This window comes from Somniosus microcephalus, chromosome 11, assembly GCF_052327205.1.
Source record: "Somniosus microcephalus isolate GS21.2 chromosome 11, FLI_Smic_1.0, whole genome shotgun sequence".
Taxonomy (NCBI): Eukaryota; Metazoa; Chordata; class Chondrichthyes; order Squaliformes; family Somniosidae; genus Somniosus; species Somniosus microcephalus.
The window spans coordinates 225954868-225979463 of record NC_140997.1 but is presented as its reverse complement, the minus strand read 5'-3'; the positions used below and the strand labels follow the sequence as shown (position 1 = coordinate 225979463).

At 46.1% G+C, this 24596-nt stretch overlaps 2 protein-coding genes across 6 annotated transcripts in view; one reads left to right on the top strand and one right to left on the bottom strand.

Moving 5' to 3' along the window:
• The window catches only part of prkar2aa (protein kinase, cAMP-dependent, regulatory, type II, alpha A), a 286292-nt gene that overhangs the window by 8569 nt on the left and 253127 nt on the right, over window positions 1-24596 (bottom strand). For both annotated transcript variants that reach the window (XM_086002060.1, XM_086002062.1), the window contains exons 7-9: window positions 13833-13934; window positions 10408-10482; window positions 8711-8776 (exon numbers count right to left, since the gene is read on the bottom strand). In XM_086002060.1, coding sequence (XP_085858186.1) covers window positions 8711-8776; window positions 10408-10482; window positions 13833-13934 — 243 coding nt within the window. The remainder of the gene's footprint in view (window positions 1-8710; window positions 8777-10407; window positions 10483-13832; window positions 13935-24596) is intronic.
• The window catches only part of LOC147111297 (uncharacterized), a 182119-nt gene that overhangs the window by 110111 nt on the left and 47412 nt on the right, over window positions 1-24596 (top strand). For 2 of the 4 annotated variants that reach the window (XM_086002057.1, XM_086002059.1), the window contains exon 3: window positions 22254-22356. The exons of 1 other annotated variant lie outside the window; for it this stretch is intronic. The gene's annotated coding sequence lies outside the window, so the exon portion shown is untranslated. Of the gene's footprint in view, window positions 1-8606; window positions 10298-22253; window positions 22357-24596 lie in introns of those variants that run through there. One more of the 4 variants, XR_015080081.1, reaches the window with a different exon arrangement.

Below are 24596 nucleotides of genomic sequence, written 5' to 3'. Positions count from 1 at the left end.
GACTTCTGGAATTTCCTTAATCTCAGTTTCTATCTCCCAATATTTTTTTTTTTAAAAAGCAGAGGAGGCAGCTTCAACAGGACTTGGAACGTCCTTCTCCCTTTCAAAGCTGCGGTCATTCTACCCCTCAAAAAACCCAGCTTCGGTCCCTCTGTCCTTGCTAACTGCTGCTTCATCTGCAATCTCCCTTTCCTCTCCAAAGACCTCAAAGGTGTTGCTGCTTCTCGCATCTTCGCCCATTTCTCCCGCAACTGCGTTTGAATCCCTCCAATCAGGTTTCCACCCCTCCCACAACACTGAAATGGTCCTAACTTCTGCAGTGTTCTACAAGATAGACCACACCATCCTCTTTCAATCTCACCCATTGTCCAGCTGGTCCTGCCCTCATTTGGTTCTACACGTAACGCTGGTGATACCCAGCTGTACCCCTACACCACCACCCTCTTCCCCCCTCCCCTTTGTGCTGTCAGACTGCACGCCCAACATGAAGTCTTGGATGATCCGTAATTTCCTCCAGCTAAACACTGGAGTGGTCGTCTTCGATCCCTTCTACAAACTCTGTATCCTCATCACCGATTCCATCCTCCACTTGAGTCACTATGTCAGGTTGAACCGAACTGTTGGTAACCATGGCATCCTGTTTGACCCCCCAAGCTGAGTTTCCGACCCCATAGTTTATCCGTCACAAAGACTTCCATCACATTGTCCGACTCCACCTCAACCTATCCGACGCTGAAAACCTTGCTCATTCTATTGATTACTCCAATGCCCAGCTGGTCGGCCTCCCACACTCTATAAATGTCAGCTCATCCAAAACTCTGTTGCCCGTTTCCTATCGCACATCAAGCCCTCACTGAAAACAAACTGTGAAGGAAAATTGGCGTATGAACCTCCCCAATGCCTCAGCCCCCCCAGTCTATGTACGGGAAACTCTCTTTTAACCGGCACCTAAATAACCGGAAACCTCTGTTAACCAGCAAAATTCAGGAGTAGGTTCAGGTAAGTTTTACTTCATATTAGTGGCAGTTCCTGGATCTGTGGCTGTGTAACCGGGGTTCGTGCACTTGTTGCTAAGCAACAGGGACGCTTGGTCTGTGGCCGGAGTTCCTGCACATGTTGCTAAGCAACAGGGAAGCCTGGATTTGTTGCAGTGTACGGAGCTCTCGTACCTTTTTAACTATATCTCTCTGTAATCCGGACTTTTTGATAAACTGGCACCACGCCGGTCCCGTTGGTGCCGGATAATAAAGAGTTTCCTGTAAGGCCCTCCGCGCCTATTTTTCTTTTAAGCTTCTGTGAAGTGCCTTGGGACATTTTGCTACGTTAACGGCATTATATAAATGCAAGTTATTGTTACTGTAAAGGCGATCAGGAGGGCAGCTTATACTTGGGTCTTTTGCTCAAGCATAACGCTGGGTAGCATGAGAGAGATGGGTAACTCACTGTGCCCCAACAGCATAACCAAATTCAGCAACTCATCATGAGGAAAGAATTCCTTTTTGTAATATGTTTACAATTTTGTTGCACTTACTGCAGGGGAAATCTCACCACCCTCGAGGCAAATCATGAGCACATTCCTGCGGTCTACCGATCCATCACAGAATGCATTCGAGCAAAGTTGTGCTTAACGCTAAGTTGTTACGAGATCACTTTTTTGTTGAAGCGTAATTGTAGAAATACTGACAGAGCAGCAAACCATCCATCTACAGCATGCACACTCTCGACCTCTCTTCAGCAGCACCGACTCACTATTTTACAACTGCCCTGGTCCACAGTTCCATTTCATCCTTTGCTTCATCCGGCACTTTAACAAAAAAACTTTTTTTCTTCCCTTCATGGGTCAAGGGCCGCAAACGGCAACAACTCTTTAGATACCAACGCCCCTCCTGATCCTCCTTCCCCTTCACTTTCCTCTGACCCCATCCCTTCTTCCAATCTCACCTTTGACGTGTTTTCACTATCCCCTCTGACCTTCCCCTCTCTGACCCCGAACAATCAGTCCTCAGCAGCAAAGGCCTCAGCTTCATCCCCTTACGCCTCCACTTCTTGGCTCAGGAGACCTCCCCCCCCCACCGCCCGCACAGCAGACCATTTTTCCTGTCTTCAGAATTCCCGTTCCACGTGGACGCCTCCATCTGGCCTTTTACCCTCTCTTGATCTTTTCATTGAGAACTGCCATTGTGACTTCGGCTGTCTCAATTTCTCTATTCCCCTCACTCACTCTAATCTATCTCCCTCCAAACTTGCAGCATTCTCTCGGGTCTAACCCTGACATCATTAAACCTGCTGACAAGGGTGGCGCTAATGTTGTTTGGCAACTCTACAACATCTGCTCCTACCCCTCCACCCCCGGAAGATGATTGCACCGCCGAACATCAAGCCATGGTTTCCCAGTTCGTCACTGACCTCACCTCCTCTGGAGATCTTCCTCCCCCACGGTCTCCAACCTGAGTCCCCCAACCCTGCACAGCCCGCTTCTATCTCCTTCCTAAGATCCACAAACAGGACTTCCCAGGTAGACCCATTGTTTCAGCTTGTTCCTGCCCCACGGAACTTATTTTCTCCTATCTCCACTCTATTTTGTCACCCCTTGTCCAGTCGCTTCCGGCCTACATCCACGACTCTTCTGACACCCTCCGCCACTTTAACCATTTCCAGTTTCCTGGCTTGAACCTTCTCCCTTTCATCACGGATGCTCAGTCCCTCTATACCTCCATCCCCCACCAGAACGGTTGGTAGGCTCTGCGCTCCTTCCTTGAACAGAGGCCCAGCCAGTCCCCATCTGTAGTGTATGTACCTTTAAGAGGAACTATGTTTTTTTGAAGCCCCTGTGTACTGTAGTACCGGTAGTGACCACTCGGGTATATAAGCCTGTATAGTGTCTTGTATAGTTAGTTCACCTCCAGACTTTGTTCAGTAAACACTTGTTAAATCAACTCCTGCATTCCGTGTCTCCATTAACACACGGATTCAACAGTGGCGACGAGTTAGAAATGAACTTACCTGCAATTCGGCAGCACCTCAAGGAGATCGATTCCTCAGACGAAGGTCGAAGAAAAAAAAGACTGTGGTTTCACCAGCTAAACGGGCTGGTGGCAGGTAGTGCACTGATCCTTCCTGGGCGGCGGGCTGGGGCTCGATCGGGTGGCTCTGCAGTGGGGCCGATCAGCGAGTCGGAAAGCAAAAGCAAACAGAGACAGAGGGTGGAGCACTCAGGAGACGGCCGGCGCTGCAAAGCAGGTCAGCGTTCTGACCGAGCAGAGGGAGGGGAAAGTCCCAGAGGGTCCGACGGGAACGATTCTCCAAGTGACGGAGAAACTGTATAAAATATATGTGTAAATAAAAAAAATTTAAAAATAGAAATACTGCGAAAAGCTGCAGGTCGCAACGGGAACCGCGGAGAACAGCGTTGGCAGCAGCGGCGGGAAGCGCCATCTTGACTTGGCAGGGAAGAAGGAAAAGCGCGGGAGGCGCCATTTTTGATTTTCAGGATGCCTAAGGCTGGCAATATTACTGCTTTCGATAGTGATATAGAGGATTGGACCACATATATGGAAAGAGTGGAGGTATATTGCAAGGCGAATGAAGTAGCGGATGATAAAAAGGCATCGGTACTTCTAAATCTGATGGGCGCAAGGACATACGGGCTGTTACGAAACTTGATCACTCCAGCCAAACCGATGGACAAGAATTTTAAGGAGATTGTTGATGCCCTACAGGAGCACTTAAACCCAACACCGCTGCTGATAGCGGAACGATTCAAATTCTTCAGGAGGAATCAGCACAAGAATGAAAGTAACGCTGATTACCTCACCGAATTACGAAAGCTGTCAAAGCACTGCCAATTCGGGGCAGGACTGACAGATTCTCTACGAGACAAATTCGTCTGCGGTCTCCTAAGCGAAGGAACACAGAAAAGACTACTTTCTGAGAAAGATTTGACACTGGGCAAGGCTTTCAGTGTGGCTGTATCATACGAAGCAGCAGCAAGAGGAGCTGCAGAGATACAGCAAAAGCCACAGGACTTCGGCACCCATGAAATGACACGGGGTTTCAAGAGATGTTATCGCTGCGGCAGATCCACCCATGACCAGAGGGACTGCTAGTTCAAGGACAAAGCATGCAGGCAATGCGGAAAGATGGGACACATTGCACGTGTATGCCGATCTGGAAAAAAATCCGCTGACAGTAAAAAGGTCAATAAGGAAAAGTACAGAAAGGTACAAATGATGACGGACAGTAGCTCCGAAGACCAGAAGAGCGATAGCGACTCCGGAAACAAGAGACAAAGCTGTCTCAAATTACATAATGTAATTGCCAAAGAAGATTACCAGACCATTTGGGTTACCCTCACGATAGCGGGGTCCCCAGTTAAAATGGAGCTAGATACAGGATCAGCTCTGACCGTCATAAGTCGACGGGATTACGAGCGGCTATTTCCGCATATACCTTTGAAAGACACATCCATTATCTTGAAGACATATACGGGGCAGAAAGTATACCCCAGAGGGAAAATAAGGGTGCCTGTTGTATACAACGGCAAGGAAATACAGAAGTTGTATTTATAAGTTCTGCAAGATGGTGGTCCACCGTTGTTGGGACGTGAATGGATCAGAAAGATACGTTTAGACTGGCACTCCATTCAGGCACTGACGGTGACCTGTAAGAGAAAAAATGATGATGACGTCATACCTGGACGATTAAAAGAAATCTTGGCTAACGCCAAAGAAGTGTTTCAACAGGAACTAGGAACCCTGAAAGGCGCCACCGCCTCAATAAAAGTGGAAGATGCGGCAATTCCCAAGTTTTTTAAGGCAAGGCCGGTGCCATACGCAATTCGTCCAGCAGTCGAGGCAGAGCTGGAGAATTTAGAAAAAGCAGGCGTGTTATCCAAGGTAGATTGGAGCGAGTGGGCAACACCCATCGTCCCGGTCATGAATAAAACGTTGAATAATGATAAATCTGAAGAACAGAGAAAAATTCGCATCTGTGGGGACTTCAAGGTGACTGTAAACCCGGTTCTTCACACGGTACAGTATCCTCTTCCGAGGATAGAAGATATTTTCGCCTCACTATCCGGAGGGAAAGGTTTCACCAAAATTGACTTGGCACAGGCATATCTACAGATGGAGGTTGAGGAGGCCTCTAAAAAGTATCTCACGATAAATACACACAAAGGCCTGTACCAGTACAATCGACTGGTTTTCGGAGTGGCATCAGCTCCAGCTATGGAGCAAGTCCTGCAAGGGATTCCGGGGACTCAATGCTACCTAGACGACATCCTTGTAACAGGAGAAAACGACAACGAGCACCTTGCCAATTTGGAGCAGGTGCTGACGAGGCTGAGATAGCGGGGCCTACGAGCAAATCGCCCCAAGTGCGAATTTTTCCAGAAACAAATATCATATTGTGGCCATGTCATTAACGAAGAAGGGTTGCATAAGTCACCTGAAAAAATTGAAGTGGTCGTAAAAGCCCCAGCACCTGAAAATGTCTCACAATTAAGGTCGTTCCTGGGATTAATAAATTACTATCATAAATTTTTACCGAACTTGTCAACGGTTCTGCACCCTCTTAACGCACTGCTACAAACGGGAGTAATTTGGAAATGGAGCGAAGACTGTAAATGTGCCTTCCATAAATGCAAAGGTTTGATCACGTCCAAGGAAGTGTTGGCTCATTACAACCCATCACTGCCAATCAGACTGGCGTGCGATGCATCCCCTTACGGCGTGGGAGCGGTATTATCGCATAGATTCCCCGATGGCTCGGAGCGGCCGATAGCTTTTGCGTCACGCTCATTGAACTCAGCTGAGCGTAACTATGCCCAGATCGACAGGGAGGCACTCAGCCTGGTGTGGGGGGTGAAGAAATTCAACCATTACCTACACGGACAAAAATTTACCTTGTTGACTGACCATCAACCCCTCATCTCCATATTCAACCCTAAAAAGGGCGTTCCCATTATGACAGCGCAAAGGCTACAGAGGTGGTCCCTTTTCCTAGGGGCACACCAATATGACTTAGAATACAAAGGAACAAAACAGCATGGGAATGCTGACGGTTTATCGCGCCTACCGTTGCCAACGGTAGAAGAGGCACCTACAGTGGACCCAGTGGAGATGTTCCACTCGACCATAGTGGAATGTCTACCAGTGACAAATTCTACCTTTGAAAAGGAAACGAGAAATGACCCGACTCTCTCACGAGTCTACGATTTAACGGCGAAGGGATGGCCAGCACATGGCGAACCACTGTTGCCAGCATTCTCGCAAAGAAGAGAACAGCTGTCAGTATGCCGAGGAACCTTGATGTGTGGATCCAGAGTGGTGATTCCACCCAAACTCCAGGATAAAGTGCTAAAGGAGCTTCACGAGGGGCATCTAGGTGGAGTGAAAATGAAGAACTTAGCCAGAGCGTTTGTGTGGTGGCCAGGTATCGATGGAGACATCGAAGAAATGACCAAGAGCTGCCTAGGATGCCAGAAGGTCCAAAACGCTCCACCACTAGGACCGCTGATGTATACCGTGGACATTGGAGAAAGCATAATAAGGCGCCATGCTGACCAGATCATAGAGTCATCCGAAAAGGGACAACCTACACCACAACTCTATACGCTTAATGATGAAGCAGAGATACCCATAGTATCTACCTCCGATCCGGTGATACTGGAACCAGATGAACCCGACACTGGCATTCAAGCCGAATCGACCTTGCCAAAAGAACCTACTACACCACCGAAACCTACTACACCACCGAGGCGTTATCCGGACCGAGTCAGGAAGCCTCCAAAGAGACTGAATTTGTAATTGATTAACTTCAGCAAATGTGTAGATTATTGTTCTTGTAAACATGTTAATTAATGATTCCTTAAAATGTTATGTACTATTTATCTAAAAGGGGAGGAATTGTAGTGGATGTACCTTTAAGAGGAACTATGTTTTTTTGAAGCCCCTGTGTACTGTAGTACCGGTAGTGACCACTCGGGTATATAAGCCTGTATAGCGTCTTGTATAGTTAGTTCACCTCCAGACTTTGTTCAGTAAACACTTGTTAAATCAACTCCTGCATTCCGTGTCTCCATTAACACACGGATTCAACACCATCCACCACCACCACTCTTACGCCTGGCTGAATTTGTTCTTGCATTGAACAGCTTCTCCTTTAACTCCACTCCCTTCCTCCAAATAAAAGGTGTTGCTATGGGAACCCGTATGGGTCCGAGCTGTATGCCTGCCTTTTCATGAGGTAAGTGGAACATTCTTTGTTCCAGTCCTACTCAAGGCCACTTCCTCACCTCTTTTTCCAGTACATTGATGACTGTATTGGTGCCACTCCCTGCTCTCGCTCCGAACTGGAAAATGTCATCAATGTTGCTTCTAATTTCCACCCCTCTCTCATCCATCTCCGATCCTTTCCTTCCTCTACTTCTCTATCTCCATTTCTGAGAATAAGCTGTCCACCAATATCTAATATAAAGCTCACGACTCGCACAGCTACCTTGACTACACTTCCTCCCACCCCGCTTCCTGCAAGGACTCTATTCCATTCTCCCCGTCTCATTTGTTCTGACAATGCAGGCTTTCACACCAGTGCTTCCAATAGGGTCTTCCTTTTTCTTCAACTGAGGATTCCCTTCCACCATGGTTGACGGGGCTCTTGACTGTGTCCGTCCCAATTCCCGCACTTCTGCCCTCACCCTTTCCCCTCCCTCTTGTCCTCACCTTTCACCCCACCAGCCTCCACATTCAATGGATCATCCTCTGCCATTTACAGCACCTCCAGCGTGATGCCACCACCAAACACACCTTCCCTTCCCCTTTCAGCAGTCCGAAGAGATCACTCCCTCCACGACACCCTGGTCCACTCTTCCATCAGCCTGAACACGCTCTCCCCACTCCCCATTCCCGTGCAAGCGCAGAAGATGTAACACCTGCCCTATCATCTCCTCCCTTCCCACCATCCAGGGCCCCAAACACTCCTTCCAGGTGAAACAGTGATTTACTTGTACTTCTTGCAATCTAGTATACTGTATTCGCTGCTCACGATGCGGTCTCCTCTACATTGGGGAGACCATATGCAGATTGGGTGACCGCTTTGCGGAACACCTCTGTTCAGTCCATAAGCGTGACCAAGCCTCCGGTCGCTTGCCACTTTAATTCTCCATTCCACTCTGCCCTCAGCCTCTGATAGTGTTCCAATGAAGCTCGAGGAACAGCATCTCAGCTTTCGATTAGGCACTTTACAGCCTTCCGGACTCAACATTTGAGTTCAACAATTTCAGATCATAACCACCACTCCCATTTTCTTGGACAGCAGATGCTGGTAATGGTTCTGTTGTAACCATTTACAACTTCTTTGGTCCCATCTTTTGTTTCTTTACTTGTCCCATTACCACTCACTTTTGCCTTGCACCATCATCCTTTCTGTCATTTAATCACTCCTGCCCTTCACCCTATCGCAGACCTTACTCTGTTCTTTCTCACACCCATCCATCCATTTTCCCTGACTCTGCACTTGCTTGAAAACAATTAAATCTCTAACTTCTTCCAGTTCTGATGAAAGGTCATCGACCTGAAATGTTAACTCTGTTTCTCTCTCCACAGGTACTGCCTGACCGGCTGGGTATTTTCAGCATCCACAGTATTGTGCTTTTGTATCTGTAGTATATGATCACTTGTTCTCTACTTGTGCCAATTAAATTGCTCACCTTGCTCTTGAGCATGATCTTCACTTCACCTGATTCTACAATGAAGAAACAGTCTGCTTTATCTCCCTGTGAAATAATGAAGAGATTTTTCAGGTTTCAAAATTATAACTGAATAGTAATTTGTTGCATTAAGGGTAGCACTGTACAATTACTCAAATCTTGTAATGTACATTCACTTAACTGCTGTAGCTTGAAGAACCAAGATATTCAGAAGAATAAACTTCTCTTTCTGCTGATGATTGTACTAACAAGCCACTCGGTTGCATCACTAACTTCTCAGGAACTGGCAATAAATGCCAGCCTTGCCAGAGACGCCCACATCCCGACAATGAATAATAAATAAAATGCAAAAATCAGCATCGGCTTTGTGTTACCCATATATTAAACAGCTGGGTTATGGAACCTTTAGTTTGAAAGTTGCTTATCCCCGGTACCTCAGCAGTTTATTAGGTAGTGAGCAGCTGGGCCATACCAAACAGGAAGAGTCCAGGTCCGATTTACTGTCTCTGCGGAGTTAGCTGATCTCGGCCAGGCCCTACAATTGATCTCAGCACTCCCGGATAAGGGATGGGAAAACGAGCCAGAGTTGCTGCACCCGATCAGCATCAAGTGACTCCCAACTAGAAGTGTTCATGCGCAGCCATTAGATGAGGATTAGATCAGGGTCGGCTGTGCCGACCTAGATTGGCTCCCGGTTAAACAATGTCTTCATTTTAAAATTCCCATCCTTGTTTTCAAATCCCTCCATGGCCTCGCCCCTCCCCATCTCTGTAATCTCCAGCCCCACAAACCCCAAGATATCTGCGCTCCTCGAATTCTGGCCTCTTGAGCATCCCTCATTTTAATCGCTCAACCATTGGTGGCCGTGCCTTCAGCTGCCAAGGCCCCAAGCTCTGGAATTCCCTCCCTACCTCTTTCCTCCTTTAAGACGTTCCTTAAAACCTACCTCTTTGACCAAGCTTTTGGTCACTTGCCCCAATATCTCCTTGCGGCTCAGTGTCAAATTTTGTTTTATGACACTCCTGTGACACACCTTGGGATGTTTTACTACATTAAAAGGTGCTACAGTAAACTCTTTCGTATCCGGCACCAACGGGACCGGGATGGTGCCAGTTGATTAAAAATTCCGGATAACGGAGAGGTATATCTACCGAGGCTATTTTTAACAAACGGTGTTCTGAGAGACTTCCGACAGCGCCAAGATGCCAAGTAGTGGCGGTTTGGAGAACTACCCTCACTGACCAACTCAGCCACCGCGGGAGACTCGGACTTGGCAACATTTACGGTTATTGAGGTGTTGTTTTCTGAGTATCAATTTTGCCGGTTATTAGTGAATTCCGGATAATTAGGTGCCGTTTAAACGAGAGTTTACTGTATATAAATACAAGTTGTTATTGTTGTGCTGCCCCTGCAGTTGAATAGCCTACTCACACACTCACCCTCCAGGCTCACGTATGAAGAATGGCTACTTGTATGCAGGGAGTGGAGGGCAACTGGTGTCTGTGGTACTGTACTCTAGCAAGAACACCTTCCAAAATGAGAAAATCGGCAGAGAATAAATAAAAAAAACAAAATGAAGTCATTTAACCTGGAGTTTGGAAGTTACTTACTCAAGTTGTTCCAAAAAAAAAGCCAAAGAGGCTGCATCCCAAACATGTAATAAATCTGATTTGTTTCTGGGTGAACCAACTACTGACCTGTGCAATGATAAGTTCATTGTTACGATACGATCTCTCTCCTATTACATCAACAATCTTCATTCTTTCTGAAATCTGAAACACAAATAGTTATTGCCGAGAATGCTAGTAAAATTCAACGTAAATGGCAACGTGCAGTTAAATGGAAAACATATAATTTGGATATTATTACAATGTAATTATTAAGATAGGTTTAAATATCACATCCAGAGGTTGGGTGGTTTTATTAGCACCATTTGAACCACAAGAGTAAAAGAAGCTTTTAATATCAGTCTAAAGGACCTAGGGCTAGAAATTTGGTGCATTTGCGCCTCTTGTTAGAGTCCCCCGGGGGGCGCTAACGGGGTTAAATTCAGCGGGAGTTTAGCTGCGGCGGTAACCAGTAGCGCCCCGCTCCACTATGCAGGCGATGACGATGTCATCACCGTGCGCAGCACCCCGTTTTCACCCCGCCTGCAAAATGGGCCGGCGCCCCCTGAATCTGCGCCGGGCGATGACAGCGACCGATTCAGGGGGTGGGAACAGAGCGGCAGGAGGCTTGCGGGGCGATAAGTAAAGGGGAGGGGGGCGGGGAAAAAGAAAATCAGCCGACTTACTTGTCGCGGCCCGTTGCGTCTTTGAACGCAGGGTCCGTGCCGCGATCTGGCAGCCCGGCACTCCTCGTGTCCCCGCTCCCCGGTGGTCCAGGTAGGGCCCCGTAGAGTTGTGGGCCTGGGCCCACCCTTTTAATGAGGGGAGGAGCCCTTCCCTGCGGCAGCGCTACGTGGCCCAGTGCGCAGCGCTGCAGAACGCACCGCCCCGATATTCGGGGTTAGCGTTCTAAGAAGGCAGTGGAGCGCTTGAATTAGCGCCCCACCTCCCTCTTGGGGCGCTAAAACTGAATTTACCGATCGCCGGCGCTATTTTTCGTCGGGCGTTAAATTTAGCGCCCCAGGCGATGTTAGCAACCCAAAATGGTCACTAGCGAATCCCCCCCCCCCCCCCCAACCCCATTATTTTATAGACATCCAAAACATAGAAAAAGTAAATGGTATGGTAAGGCACTGTTCAATGTGGGTTTATTGAAATTGGGGAAAGGCTGAGGTGACACGCACACACCTTCAAGCAGCTGCTGTAGAGTAACATTGGGGGTATAAAAGGACTTGCATTTCTATAGCGCCTTTCACAACCTCAGGACGTCCCAAAGTGATTTACAACCAATGACGTAGGCTTTGAAGTGCAGTCGCTGTTGTAATGTAGGATATGCGGCAGCTACTTTATGCACAGCAAGCCACCCACAAACATCATTGTAACGTGATGTTGGTTGAGGGAAAAATATTGGCCAGGACACCGGGGATAACTCCCCTGCTCTTCTTCGAAATAGTGTTGTGTGAGCTTTTACGTCCACCTGAGAGGGCGGATGTGGCCTCGGATTAACGTCTCAGCTGAAAGACGGCACATCCGACAGTGCAGCGCTCCCTCAGTATTGCACTGGGAGTGTCAGCCTCATGCTATTGGTGCAGCTCATTTTTTTCCCTGGACAGTAAAGGAAGGTGCAAATCCTCGACAAATGTGGTTGGTCAATTCGGCCCCCCAGCCAAGAAATGTCAATCTCTTGAACCGCCAGGTGCAGCATCAAGAGACTGTGTGAGGTGTTTAGAGCATAAGGAATTTTTTAAGAAAACAAAAAGACTGTGAAACTGCAACCCCCACATCTATAAAAAAAAAGAGAACAGCCCATTTTGGTTATCTGATTAGATGATTTCACCTCATGTTGCATTCTGGCGTCCACCACCTGGCAGAACACAAGCAAAGTTTGGGGGAACGTTTAGCTGCCTGCCCATCTCAGCTGTGGTAAGCAGAGTTGGGTACAGTACAGGCTGGAACGAAGGGAACAAAATAGTCTATAATGCTACAGTGACTACAGGAAACTCTCTTTTTACCGGCACCTAAATAACCGGAAATCTCTCTTAACCGGCAAAATTCAGGAGTAGGTTCAGGTAAGTTTTACTTCATATTAGTGGCCATGTAACTGGGGTTCCTGGGTCTGTGGCCGTGTAACCGGGGTTCCTGCACCTGTTGCCATGCAACATGGACGCCTGGATCTGTGGCCGTGTACGGGGCTCTCGTACCTTAGTAAGTATACCTCTCTGTAATCCGGACTTTTTGATCAACCGGCACCACGCCGGTCCCGGGTAAAAAAAGAGTTTCCTGTACCACGTTTTAATTTATGTTTATGTATTCTTTTTCTGATCTGAATAATGTCTTTGCTAACCAGTGGAAACCTTCCCTTGCACAAAACCAAATCCACAATGCTTTTCACAGTGAAAGAAAACATGAAGAAAAATAAAATGTTAAATACTGATGCAGCATTTGCAATGGAAGTTCTCACATAAATCTTTCTCGTCTTCCAAAGAACTATAACAGAATATATTCCCTTAACAGCAGTGTAGTGCAGGTTTAAAGCGAGAAAGCTGCCCAACAATAGGGCCTTCTGGTAGGTTTTTCTTACCCGACATTATTTCTGCAAATTACTTGGGACAATCACTTCATTATGAACACTAAGTGTTGCACTGCTGATTCCAACTATCTGTGGATTCTGTTCATGGTTGCAACCCCCACCCTGCCGTCCCATCCTAAACTTCCTCCCTTCCTCTTTTGACGATGCTAGATGCAGAAAATGCTGGAAACACTCAGCAGGTCAGGCAGAGAGAAACAGAGTTATCATTTCACATCTGTGACCCTTCGTCAGAACTGGAAAAAGACCTGAAACTTTAACTCTGTTTCTCTCTCCACGGATGCTGCCTGACCTGCTGAGTGTTTCCAGCATTTTCTCTTGTTATTACAAGAAAAAATAAGTGGGAACTGACGTAAGAAAACTACTAGGCACTTGGTCCAAGTGTTAAACAAGGCTTTAATCAACTGTTTTTCAACATGGAGATCTAGTTGTGTCCTTCACTAGTTCCTGTTAAAGAATGTCCTGAGCAAGCTGGGCCCATGCCCGAGTATTTATACTCTCCCTGGATAGCGCCACCAGCAGGCCACCCGGTATTATTTCATAAGTCATTTCCACATGAATGACGAGATTCATGTCAGGAACATTGGTTAACAGCCCTCTGCTCTCCTCCAATTCTAGTCTCTTGTGCATCCCCGATTTTCATCACTCCATCATTGGCGGATGTGCCTTCAACTGCCCGGGCCGCAGGCTCTGAAATTGTTTTCCTAAACCTCTCTGCCTCGGCACTCCTCCTCCTTTAAGATGCTCCTTAAAACCTACCTCTTTGGCCAAGCTTTTGGTCGCCTTACGTGGTGCGGTGTCACATTTTGTCTGAGAACGCTCCTGTGAAGTGCCTTGGGACGTTTTACTAAGTTAAAGGCGCGATATAAATGCAAGCTGGTGTTGTTGCTGCTCTTAGTTCTGTAAAATGAAAGGAAAACAACTGTACCTCCAGGGATTTCAACAGGGGTACTGATTCAATGAATGCTTCATACGCCCTCCTCTTTTTTGCATTGTTTTTCACAATGATTCGTCGAAACGTAACACGATCCTGCAAAGAAGGACAGGGAAATGAACCGATGGAAATCTAAACCAAGAGAAAGCGCCACATGTTTAAAGGACATGAATACTTCAGATTACAGGTTCCAGACATCTCAAATAACCGTTTTTTTTCTTTGTCTGTATGCACAAGAAAAGACAGCAGCACGGTTGTGTACTAGAGGCTGGTGCCCTTATTTTTGCACTATGAAATATATCACTATTTAAAATTCTCCCGGTTCTTTCTTGGCATGAATAACTTGAGTCTCATTAGGGTTGCCACCTGTCCAGCTTTCAGCAGCTTTTAAATGGGCAGCGCAGAAAATTCAGGACTGTGAACCAGACGCCAAATGCCTGTAAAATAAAAGTCAGCTTTCCACTTACTTTTCTACCGAGATCATTGATAAATTTCTACCGTCAAAACAAACACCAAAATTAGGAACTTGGGATTCTCCTCCAGCCCTACAACCCTCTGAGATCTCGGCGCTCTTGCGCATCCCCTATTTTCATCGCTCCACCATTGGCGGCCGTGCCTTCAGCTGCCTGGGCCTTAAGCTCTGGAATTCCCTTCTTAAACCCTCTCCGCCTTTCTTTCCTCCTTTAAGACGCTCCTTAAAACCTACCTCTCTGTCCCAGTATTTCCTTATTTGGCTCGGTGTCAAAGGCTACGTTAAAGGCGCGATACAAATACAAGTTGTTGCTGTTGTAAACAAAAAGGGGTGGAGTCTTGGTGGAACTGGGTCCTGCCCCAAACTCCACCTCCACCCGCCCAACTGCACCTCTGATGAGCCGGCCAGGTTCAGGAGTTTCAGGACCTACTGTCTCTTTAAATAAAATTTGGATTATTTCCAAGATAGCATAAAAATAACTTGTGAAACTTTGCTCCTTTGTCAAGCGAAATACTTATCCCTTCCCTTGATTTATAAGGAAATATTGCAAAGGAAGGGCATTTTATTTTTCGGTCATTGATTCGATTCAGTTTAACTATCTGAGGACTGCAGCAGCTTTTTCCTTTCATCGCCTTATAATAGCTTTACTGTTGCTGTGACTTAAAATACAGGAAACTTTTTTTTAATCTGGCACGGACGGGACCGACGTGGTGCCGGTTCATCAAAAATTCCGGATAACCAAACGTTATAGTAAAAGATACGGAGCTGAATGTTTAAATGTCTTAATCTAAATGTACACTCTCGGGAGCCGCAAGCCTACATTTCGTTGTACTGCACTTGTGCACTAACAATGACAATAAAAGTTGATTTGATTTGATTTTGATTTGATTTGATAAAGCAACAAACCCTGTTGCTTAGCAACAGGTTCAAAACAATGGCCACAAGTTGCAAGCGTCTCTGTAGCTTAGCAACAGCTGCAGCCACACCCTTGCACAGCAACACATGGAGGAAGGCATGTAATAAAAGTTACCTGAACCTACTCCTGAATTTTGCTGGTTAACCGACATTTCCGGTTATTTAGGTGCCGGTTAATCGAAAGTTTCCTGTAAACAGTTCTGTACATTTATCTAAATTGACTTATTGTCACGGGATTATAAAATAAATTCTGCAGTAAAATTCTTATTTGAATACATTTAGAATTCAAACAGCCTTATTTCCCTCTTTCCTTGCACTAACCTGCTTCTGTAAACCTGTTAGTTAGGTGCTGGTTTCCCCATCTGGATTAATGCCGAGGCTCATTTAGATTTTCAGAGCTTCTCCTGTGACATCCTCACGAAAGGGGAAGATGCAAGAAGGGTGCACCATGTAGGGGATAAAATTGCAGGGCTATGGGGAAAGAGTAAGTGAATGGGGCTAATTGGACAGCCCTTTCAAAGAGCCAGAACAGGCACGTTGGGCTGAATGGCCTCCTTCTGTGCTGTATCATTCTATGATTCCAGGAGTAGGCCATTCAGCTCCTCGAGCCTGTTCCGCCATTTAATTTGATCACGGCTGAGCTCCCTTTCCCTGACCCTTAACCACGTCTGTCCAATTTTTGCCTCAATGAAGTTTTGTGCATTAAATCCCCAGCTTTGCCTTCCAGAGTTCCACAAAACCTTAGGTTGCCCCTCCACAGTGATGCTAGATCAACAGGAACCACCCTGCCCCCCAACCCCGCCATGCTGCCACATTCCAGCAACACACTGCCTCCCCTTTACACTCCAGGATTCCTCCTCCTATCGCCACTCCCCAGTGTTAACAAAGCCCTGGAACGCCATCGCGCAGCTAAACCCCATTCATCTTCCCAAGTACTGCTAAATAGAAGATATCTACATCCAATTTGTGCGTTATTGTGGACTATTGTGTTACTAAGATTGAGACCATTGCTTCAGTTGCCTCTGCTGCTTTCCCTCTTCAAGCCTAGGGCTCCCTCTTGTCCTAGCCCTGAACCCACGTCTTTCTCTCAGCTCCCCTTATTCTCTCCCTGAGGTTGTTTCTGGCCACGAGACCCACTCCCACTAATCCAACGACCCTTCCTGGTCCCTATGCTAGCCGACATTGAAAATGGATCCGTCGCCCGATACTGTCCCTCTCTTTTTCAAAACTGCTATTATCAGCCCCTCCGCAAAATATACCCTCAACCCTCTCTGTCCTTGCAAACTACCACCAGATCTCAAACCTTCCTTTCCTCTCCAAAGTTCTTGTACATGTTGTTGCCTCCAAAACAAATGTTTGAATCTCTCCAATCAGGTTTCCATCACTGCCACAGCTCTGAAATGGCCTGGATGAAAGCCACAAATTACATTCTCTGACTGCAACTGTGGTGCATCGCCACTCCTTGACCTCTCCACAGCCTTTGACACATTCTTTGCCAAAGCCTTTCCTCCATTGTCCAGCTAAGTAAGATTACCCTTGCTCGGTTCCACTTTTATCTATCTGATTGCAGCCAGCACATCTCCAGTAGTGGCTTCTCTTCCCACCCTGACACTGTTGCTTCCAGAGTCCCAAGTATCTGTCCTTGGCCCCCACCTCTTCCTCATCTACATGCTTCCCCTTGGCGAAATCATCCAGACATGGAGTCAGCTTCAACATGTACAGTGATGACACCCAGCTCTACCTCTCCACCAAGTCTCTTGACCCCTCCACTGCCTCTGTGTTATCCAGTTATGGAGGAGCAGAAATTTCCTACAGTTAAACATTAGATAGTGTGAATATATCGTCTTTGTCTCTCACCACAGACTCCATACTTCTGCCGCTAATTCCATCCTATTCCCCAGCCATTGTCTCAGGTTGACCTAGACTGTTCGCAATCCAGGTTCCCTATATGACCCTGAGCGGAGCTCCCAACCTTGTATACTATATCACAAAGACCACCTTCATAATATCTCCAGCCTCCATCACTGCCTTAGCCTATTTGCTGTTGGCCATTTAGGACTGAGATGAGGAGAAATTTCTTCACTCAGAGGGTTGTGAATCTTTGGAATTCTCTACCCCAGAGGGCTGTGAATGCTCAGTCATTGAGTATATTCAAGACGGAGATAGAATTTTGGGCACTAAGGGAATCAAGGGATATGGGGATCGGGCGGGAAAGTGGAGATGAGGTAGAAGATCAGCCATGATCTTATTGAATGGCAGAGTAGGCTCGAGGGGCCAAATGGTCGATTCCTGCTCCTATTTCTTATGCCACTGAACCTGTCTTTCTCAACTATTCCATTGCTCTCCTGCCCAGTCTCCCATCTCCAACCTCTGCAAACTTCAGCTCATCTACAACAATGCTGCCCGTATCCTATCCTGCTGCAGGTCCCTATCCTGCACCAGGTCCCACTCATCCATCATCCCTCTTCTTGCTTTCTTTGAGACCTACTTTGGCTTCTGGTTCCCCAACACCTCCAATTTAAAATCTTCATCCATTTAAGTATCTTCATGGCATTGCCCTTCTTATCTCTAACCTCCTCCAACACCCGCCCCCTCCCCCGCCACATGAACTATTTGTTCCTCTGACTCTGGCCTTTTGTACATTCTCCCTCCCTTCATCACATTATTGACAGCCGTGTCTTTAGCCATCTAGACCCCACACACTAGGGCCCCCTTCTGAAACCCCTTTGCTTCTTCACTTCCCTCTCCTTTAATACTGTAGATACATTAAAACCAACCTCTGACCAAGCTTTTGGTCACCCATCCTAATATCCCCGTCTTTGACTCAGCATCCATTATTGACCAACTATGCCTCTGTGAAGCGCATTTCTGATGTTCTTCTACATTAACAGCACAATATACATACAAGATGATGTTGTTAATCTTGCTGTGTATTCTCAGCATTGTTCAGCCTCGGCTCAGTGGCAACACTCTCACTTTGGAGTCTGAGGATCGTGGATTCAAGTCCAACCTTAACCCTGCACGCAAGAGGTGCTGTCTTTCGGGTGAAATATTAAAACTCAGGCCCTATTTATTTGCTCCAGTGGACATAAAATCCATTGGTACTAATTAAAGTAGAACAGAAGTGTTCTCCTAGTCAATGTTTATCCCTCAACCAACACCACCAAACACAGATTAACTGGTCATTCATCTCATTGCTATTTGTGGGACAAATTGGTTGCTGTATTTGCTTATAAAACAACAGCAACTACACTTGAAAAATAATTTTACCTAGAATTTACGGCGCAGAAACAGGCCATTCAGCCCAACTGGTCCATGCCAGTGTTTATGCCCCACATGAGCCGCCTTCCCACCCTACTTCACCTCACCCTATCAGCATATCCTTCTATTCCTTTCTCCCTCGTGTGTTTATCTAGCTTCCCCTTAAATGCATCTACGCTATTCGCCTCAACCACTCCACGTGGCAACGAGTTTCTTTTCTTCCTTCTCTTTCTTTCTCTCTGCTCTTTTTTCTATCTTTTTCTCTTCATTTCTTTCTTTATGGCTGAACTTCGACCTCAGCTCCACTTTCCCACCCTATCCCAATATCCCTCGATTCCTTTAGTACCCAAGAATCTATCGATCTCAGGTTTATCAATATATATCTTTGAAAGAGCTAACGATGTGAGTCATTAGCTATAAAGAACTTCAGTATGTTTGAGGATGTTAATGGCACTATATAAATGAAAGCTGTTTCTTTCATTAAAATAATAAGGGATTAAAAATAAAATACATGTAAGTAAAGGAAAACACACACACACACATATATATCTATATATATATATATAAAGGAATCGATCTGTCTGTCCTCGGGTGTGCGTCTGTCCGGCTATGCGCTCGAAAGTTATACGGCGTACCTACGCGCGCGTTACCTCCGAAGAAAGCTTACGCTTCCGGGACGCTCGTAAGCGTATTTACTTTTCGGTCGGACGAAAATTGTTCGCGCCTTATGCAAAAAACCTTCAAAATTAAACTCATTATCTGCTACTTAGCATTGATTGACTGACGTCAAGGTTCGACCAATCCTGTGCCGTCACGATTGACCAATCCTACAGTACGGTCCCCTGATGGTTGTGTGTGTGGGCGGGACTAATCGTTTTCATCTCGGGGATGTGGCAGCCATTGTTTCACTGCCATTACTTCAGCTTCCAGCTCAAACTACTTTGATCATCCAGCTTTGAAAAAGTTAGTATCTCTTTTAAAAATAACATAAGATTTACCAAAAACGTTTTATAAGTACTTTCACTTTCATCTTTCAAGGTATTAAAAAAGGTAGAAATGTTGCCCGGCAGCAGATTCACAAAGGGACACAGACAGGGCCCAAAAGCCTGGCAGTCGATTTAAACCGCCCGGCCCAAAACAGCCCTGGCAAAGCCGGGCTGCCCCCAGCTAGTATATATATATATAAAATATAATGGACACAGTTGTGAAATTCAATTTTCAAAGTACCAGTAAATTTTAATGGCATTTGACTTATTCAGTCACTGTAAACCAGTGGCTTTGATTTGTCTCCGACATGGCATAAACACCTTTATGGTTTTAAAACAGAGAATCTTTGGACTCACCACTATCAACGCCACTAGAGATCTACTATAATGTATTAAAGATCTTGGCCTAGAAATTCGGTGGGCTGCGCCACCAGTTAGCGCCTAAAGAGGGCACTCAGTGGCTTTAGCGCCACTGGCCACGCCTCCCGGGATTTTTAGCAGGGGCACTAATGGCGGCGTTAACCTGTTGCGCTGCGCCGCAACCGATGATGTCATCGGTGTGCGCAGCACCCCGCTACCACCCCGATCCGATATTCGGTAGCGCCCGCCTCTGTAGCGCCGTTCGCAAATCGCGCCCGGTTCACGGGGCCTACCTGTGGCGGCAGTGGTGCAAATTAAGGTGGAGGTGCGGGGCGGCCGTTTTTTTCGGCGGCCGCCTGCCAGCACCTCCGTCCCCGGCCTCCTGATCTCCCCCCGCGGCAGTGCCGGCCGTTTTCCGAGAGCCCGGCACTTCTCCTCGGTGCCGGGCTCTTTTGCCGGCACTCACGATCTCCGATCGCGCTGGTGCAGGCCCCTCCCCCTTAAGAACGGGAGGAAGGCCTGCAGTACCGCAGCGCGCCGTGCCGCAGCGTGTGGCGCTGCGGTACGTTGCGCTGCGATATTCAGTTTCAGCGCTCTAAGAGGGATGCGGAGCGCCTCGAGCCTCGCCCTGTGTCCCTCTTGGGGCGTTCAAGCTGAATTTCCGGTGGTCGCAACTGCTCCGATCGCTGCGCTAATTCCGGCGCCCAGGCGAGCTTGGCGCCCCGTTTGCGGCTCCACCGAATTTCTCCCCCCTTATGTCTGTGTGCACGACACAACCTCATTTTCTGTCGTCATTTAAAAAAAATCACTTTTGTGTCAACTTTTTCGATTATAAATTCCTATGTCGAGATTGGTCATGCTGTAGTTACACCATTCAGCCAATGGCGGCACTACAGGACCTCAGTTTTGCATCTCCCAGCTCTTAGGTCTGTACTGCAGCGAAATACCTATCCTCTCGTCAACTCTACTTCTTGGCTTCCCAAATTGCTGCAAGTACAAGTATTTTTAGTTAACTATAAATAATATCATCAAAGTATTGTATAGAAACAAGGACAGAATGTATTACTTTAAAATGGGAAGCAAATTGTATCTGCTTGGCCAATTCTGGTCCAATTCTCCCTCACCCTCCAACCTGGCTTCACCTTAGAAACATAGAAGATAGGAGCAGGAGTAGGCCATTCGGCCCCTCGAGCCTGTTCCGCCATTTAATGAGATCATGGCTGATCATCCAAATTCAGTACCCTGTCCCTGCCTTCTCCCCATATCCCTTGATCCCTTTAGCCTTAAGAAATATATCCAACTCCTTCTTGAATATATTTAATGAATTGGCCTCAACTGCCTTCTGTGGTAGAGAATTCCACAGGTTCACCACTCTCTGGGTGAAGAAATTCCTCCTCATCTCTGTCCTAAATGGCTTACCCCTTATCTTTAGACTGTGGCCCCTGGTTCTGGACTCCCCCACCATCGGGAACATCCTTCCTGCATCTAGTCCGGTTAGAATTTTATTAGTTTCAATGAGATCTCCTCTCATTCTTCTAAACTCCAGCGAATATAAGCCCAATCGACCCAATTTCCCCTCATACGTCATTCCTGCCATCCCAGATATCAGTCTGGTGAATCTTCGCTGCACTCCCTCCATGGCAAGAACATCCTTCCTCGGATAAGGCGACCTTAGACTATACTTGTTGTCGATTCCACATGTGCAACACCACAGGACACGGCCCAGTAATTTCGTACAAATCTTCTCTCTGCGTGCACTTCTTGTCAACCTTTTCCTTGATTAACACTTATAATGGAAACTGCCGATGTAAACTTGTCACGCTTTGTTAAGCCCTCCTACCAGTGGAGGCGCTGCAGCATCACCAGTGGCAGGGAGCTGCCATTACAACATGATGACAAGCTTAAATAAGCAGTTCCCATTATAAATTTGGCAACGGAATTTTTTAATAAAAATAAGGGCAGAATGTATGACTGGAAAATGGGAACGAAGTTATGCCTGCACATCTTGGTCTGATTGTCCCCAATCTACTTCAGCTGAAGACTACACTTGGTCTTCAACCCGCACATGTAATGCCATGGGCGATTGAAGAGAGTATTCTAATTATACGTGGTGAGAGTACGTAGGTGCAAGGCTGTCTGCAACTGGCCACAACGAGGGTTTTTCAGTGAGTGACTGATAGAATTGTTTTAGTAAAACAATTGAATTCAGAAGTAATAAAATGTCACAGTAACAAAAAAAGTGACAAAGCCTCACAGTGAAAAAGTGCTATTTTGCTACCATACGCTCCTAATCATGAAAACATCTACATTTTTCTGTAATGCACCCTTTCAGTGGCATGTATTCAGGCTGTACATTGTACACCAACAGCTACATTCATTCTACGTTAAGTAAAAGGGGATGTTGTGACTCTTTTTTTCCAGTTCCTTCCATTTATTCAAAAGCAATTGACTGCACTCCAAAAGCATTTCATTGCACAAAGAGCTTTGTTGGAGTTTTAGAGAAGAGAGAAGATTTCGTAAAAATGTAAGTCTTTCTTGCCCTGTTAATTATTCTACTTTTCTTGTATATTTTCGAAATGTTATGAAGCACTTTGTATTCAGGTGCTTCACCGATAGGCTTTAGAAAAAGGAATTCTGAGCCAGCAATGAAAGCACTGGAATAACTGAGCCTGGAGGTGACAAATGCATCATAATGCAGAGAAATCTATGAAATGTTGAATTCAGTGATAAAAGGCGTGGTAATTTAACCAGGTATACACGCACAACACGCATAATCACACGTGCAAATACCAACACACACACACACATACACAGACATTTATCCAGTATATTCTTTATACAATTTCAGGTATTTGTTGAGTACATAAAGGGCATTTGCGAGCTGGTTTGAATTGTTTGTGCAAGTCCAAAACTGCAATACATCTGCCAAGTTTTCCTCTATGTATTCAGTGATGTGTGTCTAGACAGATTAGATACACATCTTCTTGCAGACACCTGCGAACGGGTCGGATTTTGCGTTTATGTCCAAGTCTGATGAAATCCCTCGCTCTCTCTATTGCATTCCGATATTAAAAGGTGTAGAAGCATGTCTGTGTTTAGAGGGTGGGAACAATCTCCTGATGAAAGGCTCTTGGAAACACAATCTCTTCCCCCCAGCCTTAACAATATTATAAGATTAAAAAAAAGGCATAAACATTTGTATTTCAAAAGGTTTGTAGTAACCCTCTGGGTGTCCTTCCTGTGCTTTCAGCAAAGAGCGCAAATCAAAATTAGTTGGTACAATACTTCCGAAGGTCCAGCAGGTGGCGGTGTAGGAGTGGATTTCCAGCTTCCATCAAAGCTGTCAATCTTATTTGAATGGGAAACGAAGTACTGTATAAAGAAGCCAGATTTAGTGATCCAGACTCTACAGCACAATAACAGTACCGTGCGAGGTAAAACGTTTGCATAGATTAGTGCCCCACCTAGTTCATAAACGTTTTTCTAAATCTCACAGTCAGCATTGGGAATGTATGATGGGGCAGAGTTATACTGCCGCGGTCAATCACTGCCAACAGTACCTGATCCATACCATCAGAACACAGACAGAGCTCTGCACGTCCAGGCTCTGCTCCCAGTCGTTAAGATTGAAATCTATTGAGAGCGTAGGTGCGTGTATCCGGCCTTGGTGCATGTTAAAAAAAGCACTGTTCAAGTGTCCAGGAGGTCCAAAGCATTCCCTGTGTAATTTGTAGACCAAGTTTGATGCCACACTGCAGTTATACTCCACTGGTTGTCAAACACGAGCGGTGTGAGGCTACTTTCTCCATGGGGCTTCAAACTGCTCCCGTCTGGCATCAGGTCAGAACCCAACTCTGAAGTTATATGGCAACTTTAGCGTTATATCCTAAAATGGCTACCTTGTCAAAAAAAAAAGCGAAAGCCAGTTTAAAGGGAAGAAGCCCGAAAACTGGCATTTCAATTACTTGCAGCTTGGTTAGTTACAGCAAAGATATATTTTTGCGGTGTTGCGCAAGAGTACGGGCAAAAGCCATGGCACCTTGTGGGTTGGCAGAATGGGGAGCATACTTACATTTCACTGACACTTTGTTACAGACATTACATATGGCTGTAAGCATTTTAAGCCTGACTGCAAATATTTTCCCTCTAACCACTCAACTGGTAAGCAATAAAATCAAGGAACAGTCGCAGTAGCAGAGCAATCTTATTATAACCCAGTAAGACATTTTTTGTGTCCATTGTGTGTGTGTCTGTACACTCGTGTCCGAGTTTTCAGATCAGTTCAGTGTTTCTACTATCTGATGGATATCATAATGCTGTTTCGTATTTTCCTTCCACGACCGCTTCTAATTATATTTCACAAAAACAACTAAGCGAGAGAATGGGGCAACAAATTGTTCGCGTTCAGCTGCCATGTTAGTTCCCTGCTTCAATCTCGACAGACAGCCTAACAAAGATGTAAAACCAAACTCCTAATTTAGCTCTGTAACACCTCCCGGCATGTTCAGCAATGCCTTAAACACCTGACCTGGCAGCTCGTTCCTTACTAGCCCCTCCACCTTACCAATCCCATCACTACCAGAAATAAAAGAACAGAAAATGATGAAAATACACAGGTCAGTCAGCGTCTGGATAGATAAGACAACGAGTTATTATAAAAGCAAAATACTGCGGATGCTGGAAATCTGAAATAAAATCAGAAAATGCTGGAAACACTCAGCAGGTCGGGCAGCATCTGTGGAGAGAGAAAGAGAGTCTGTTTTT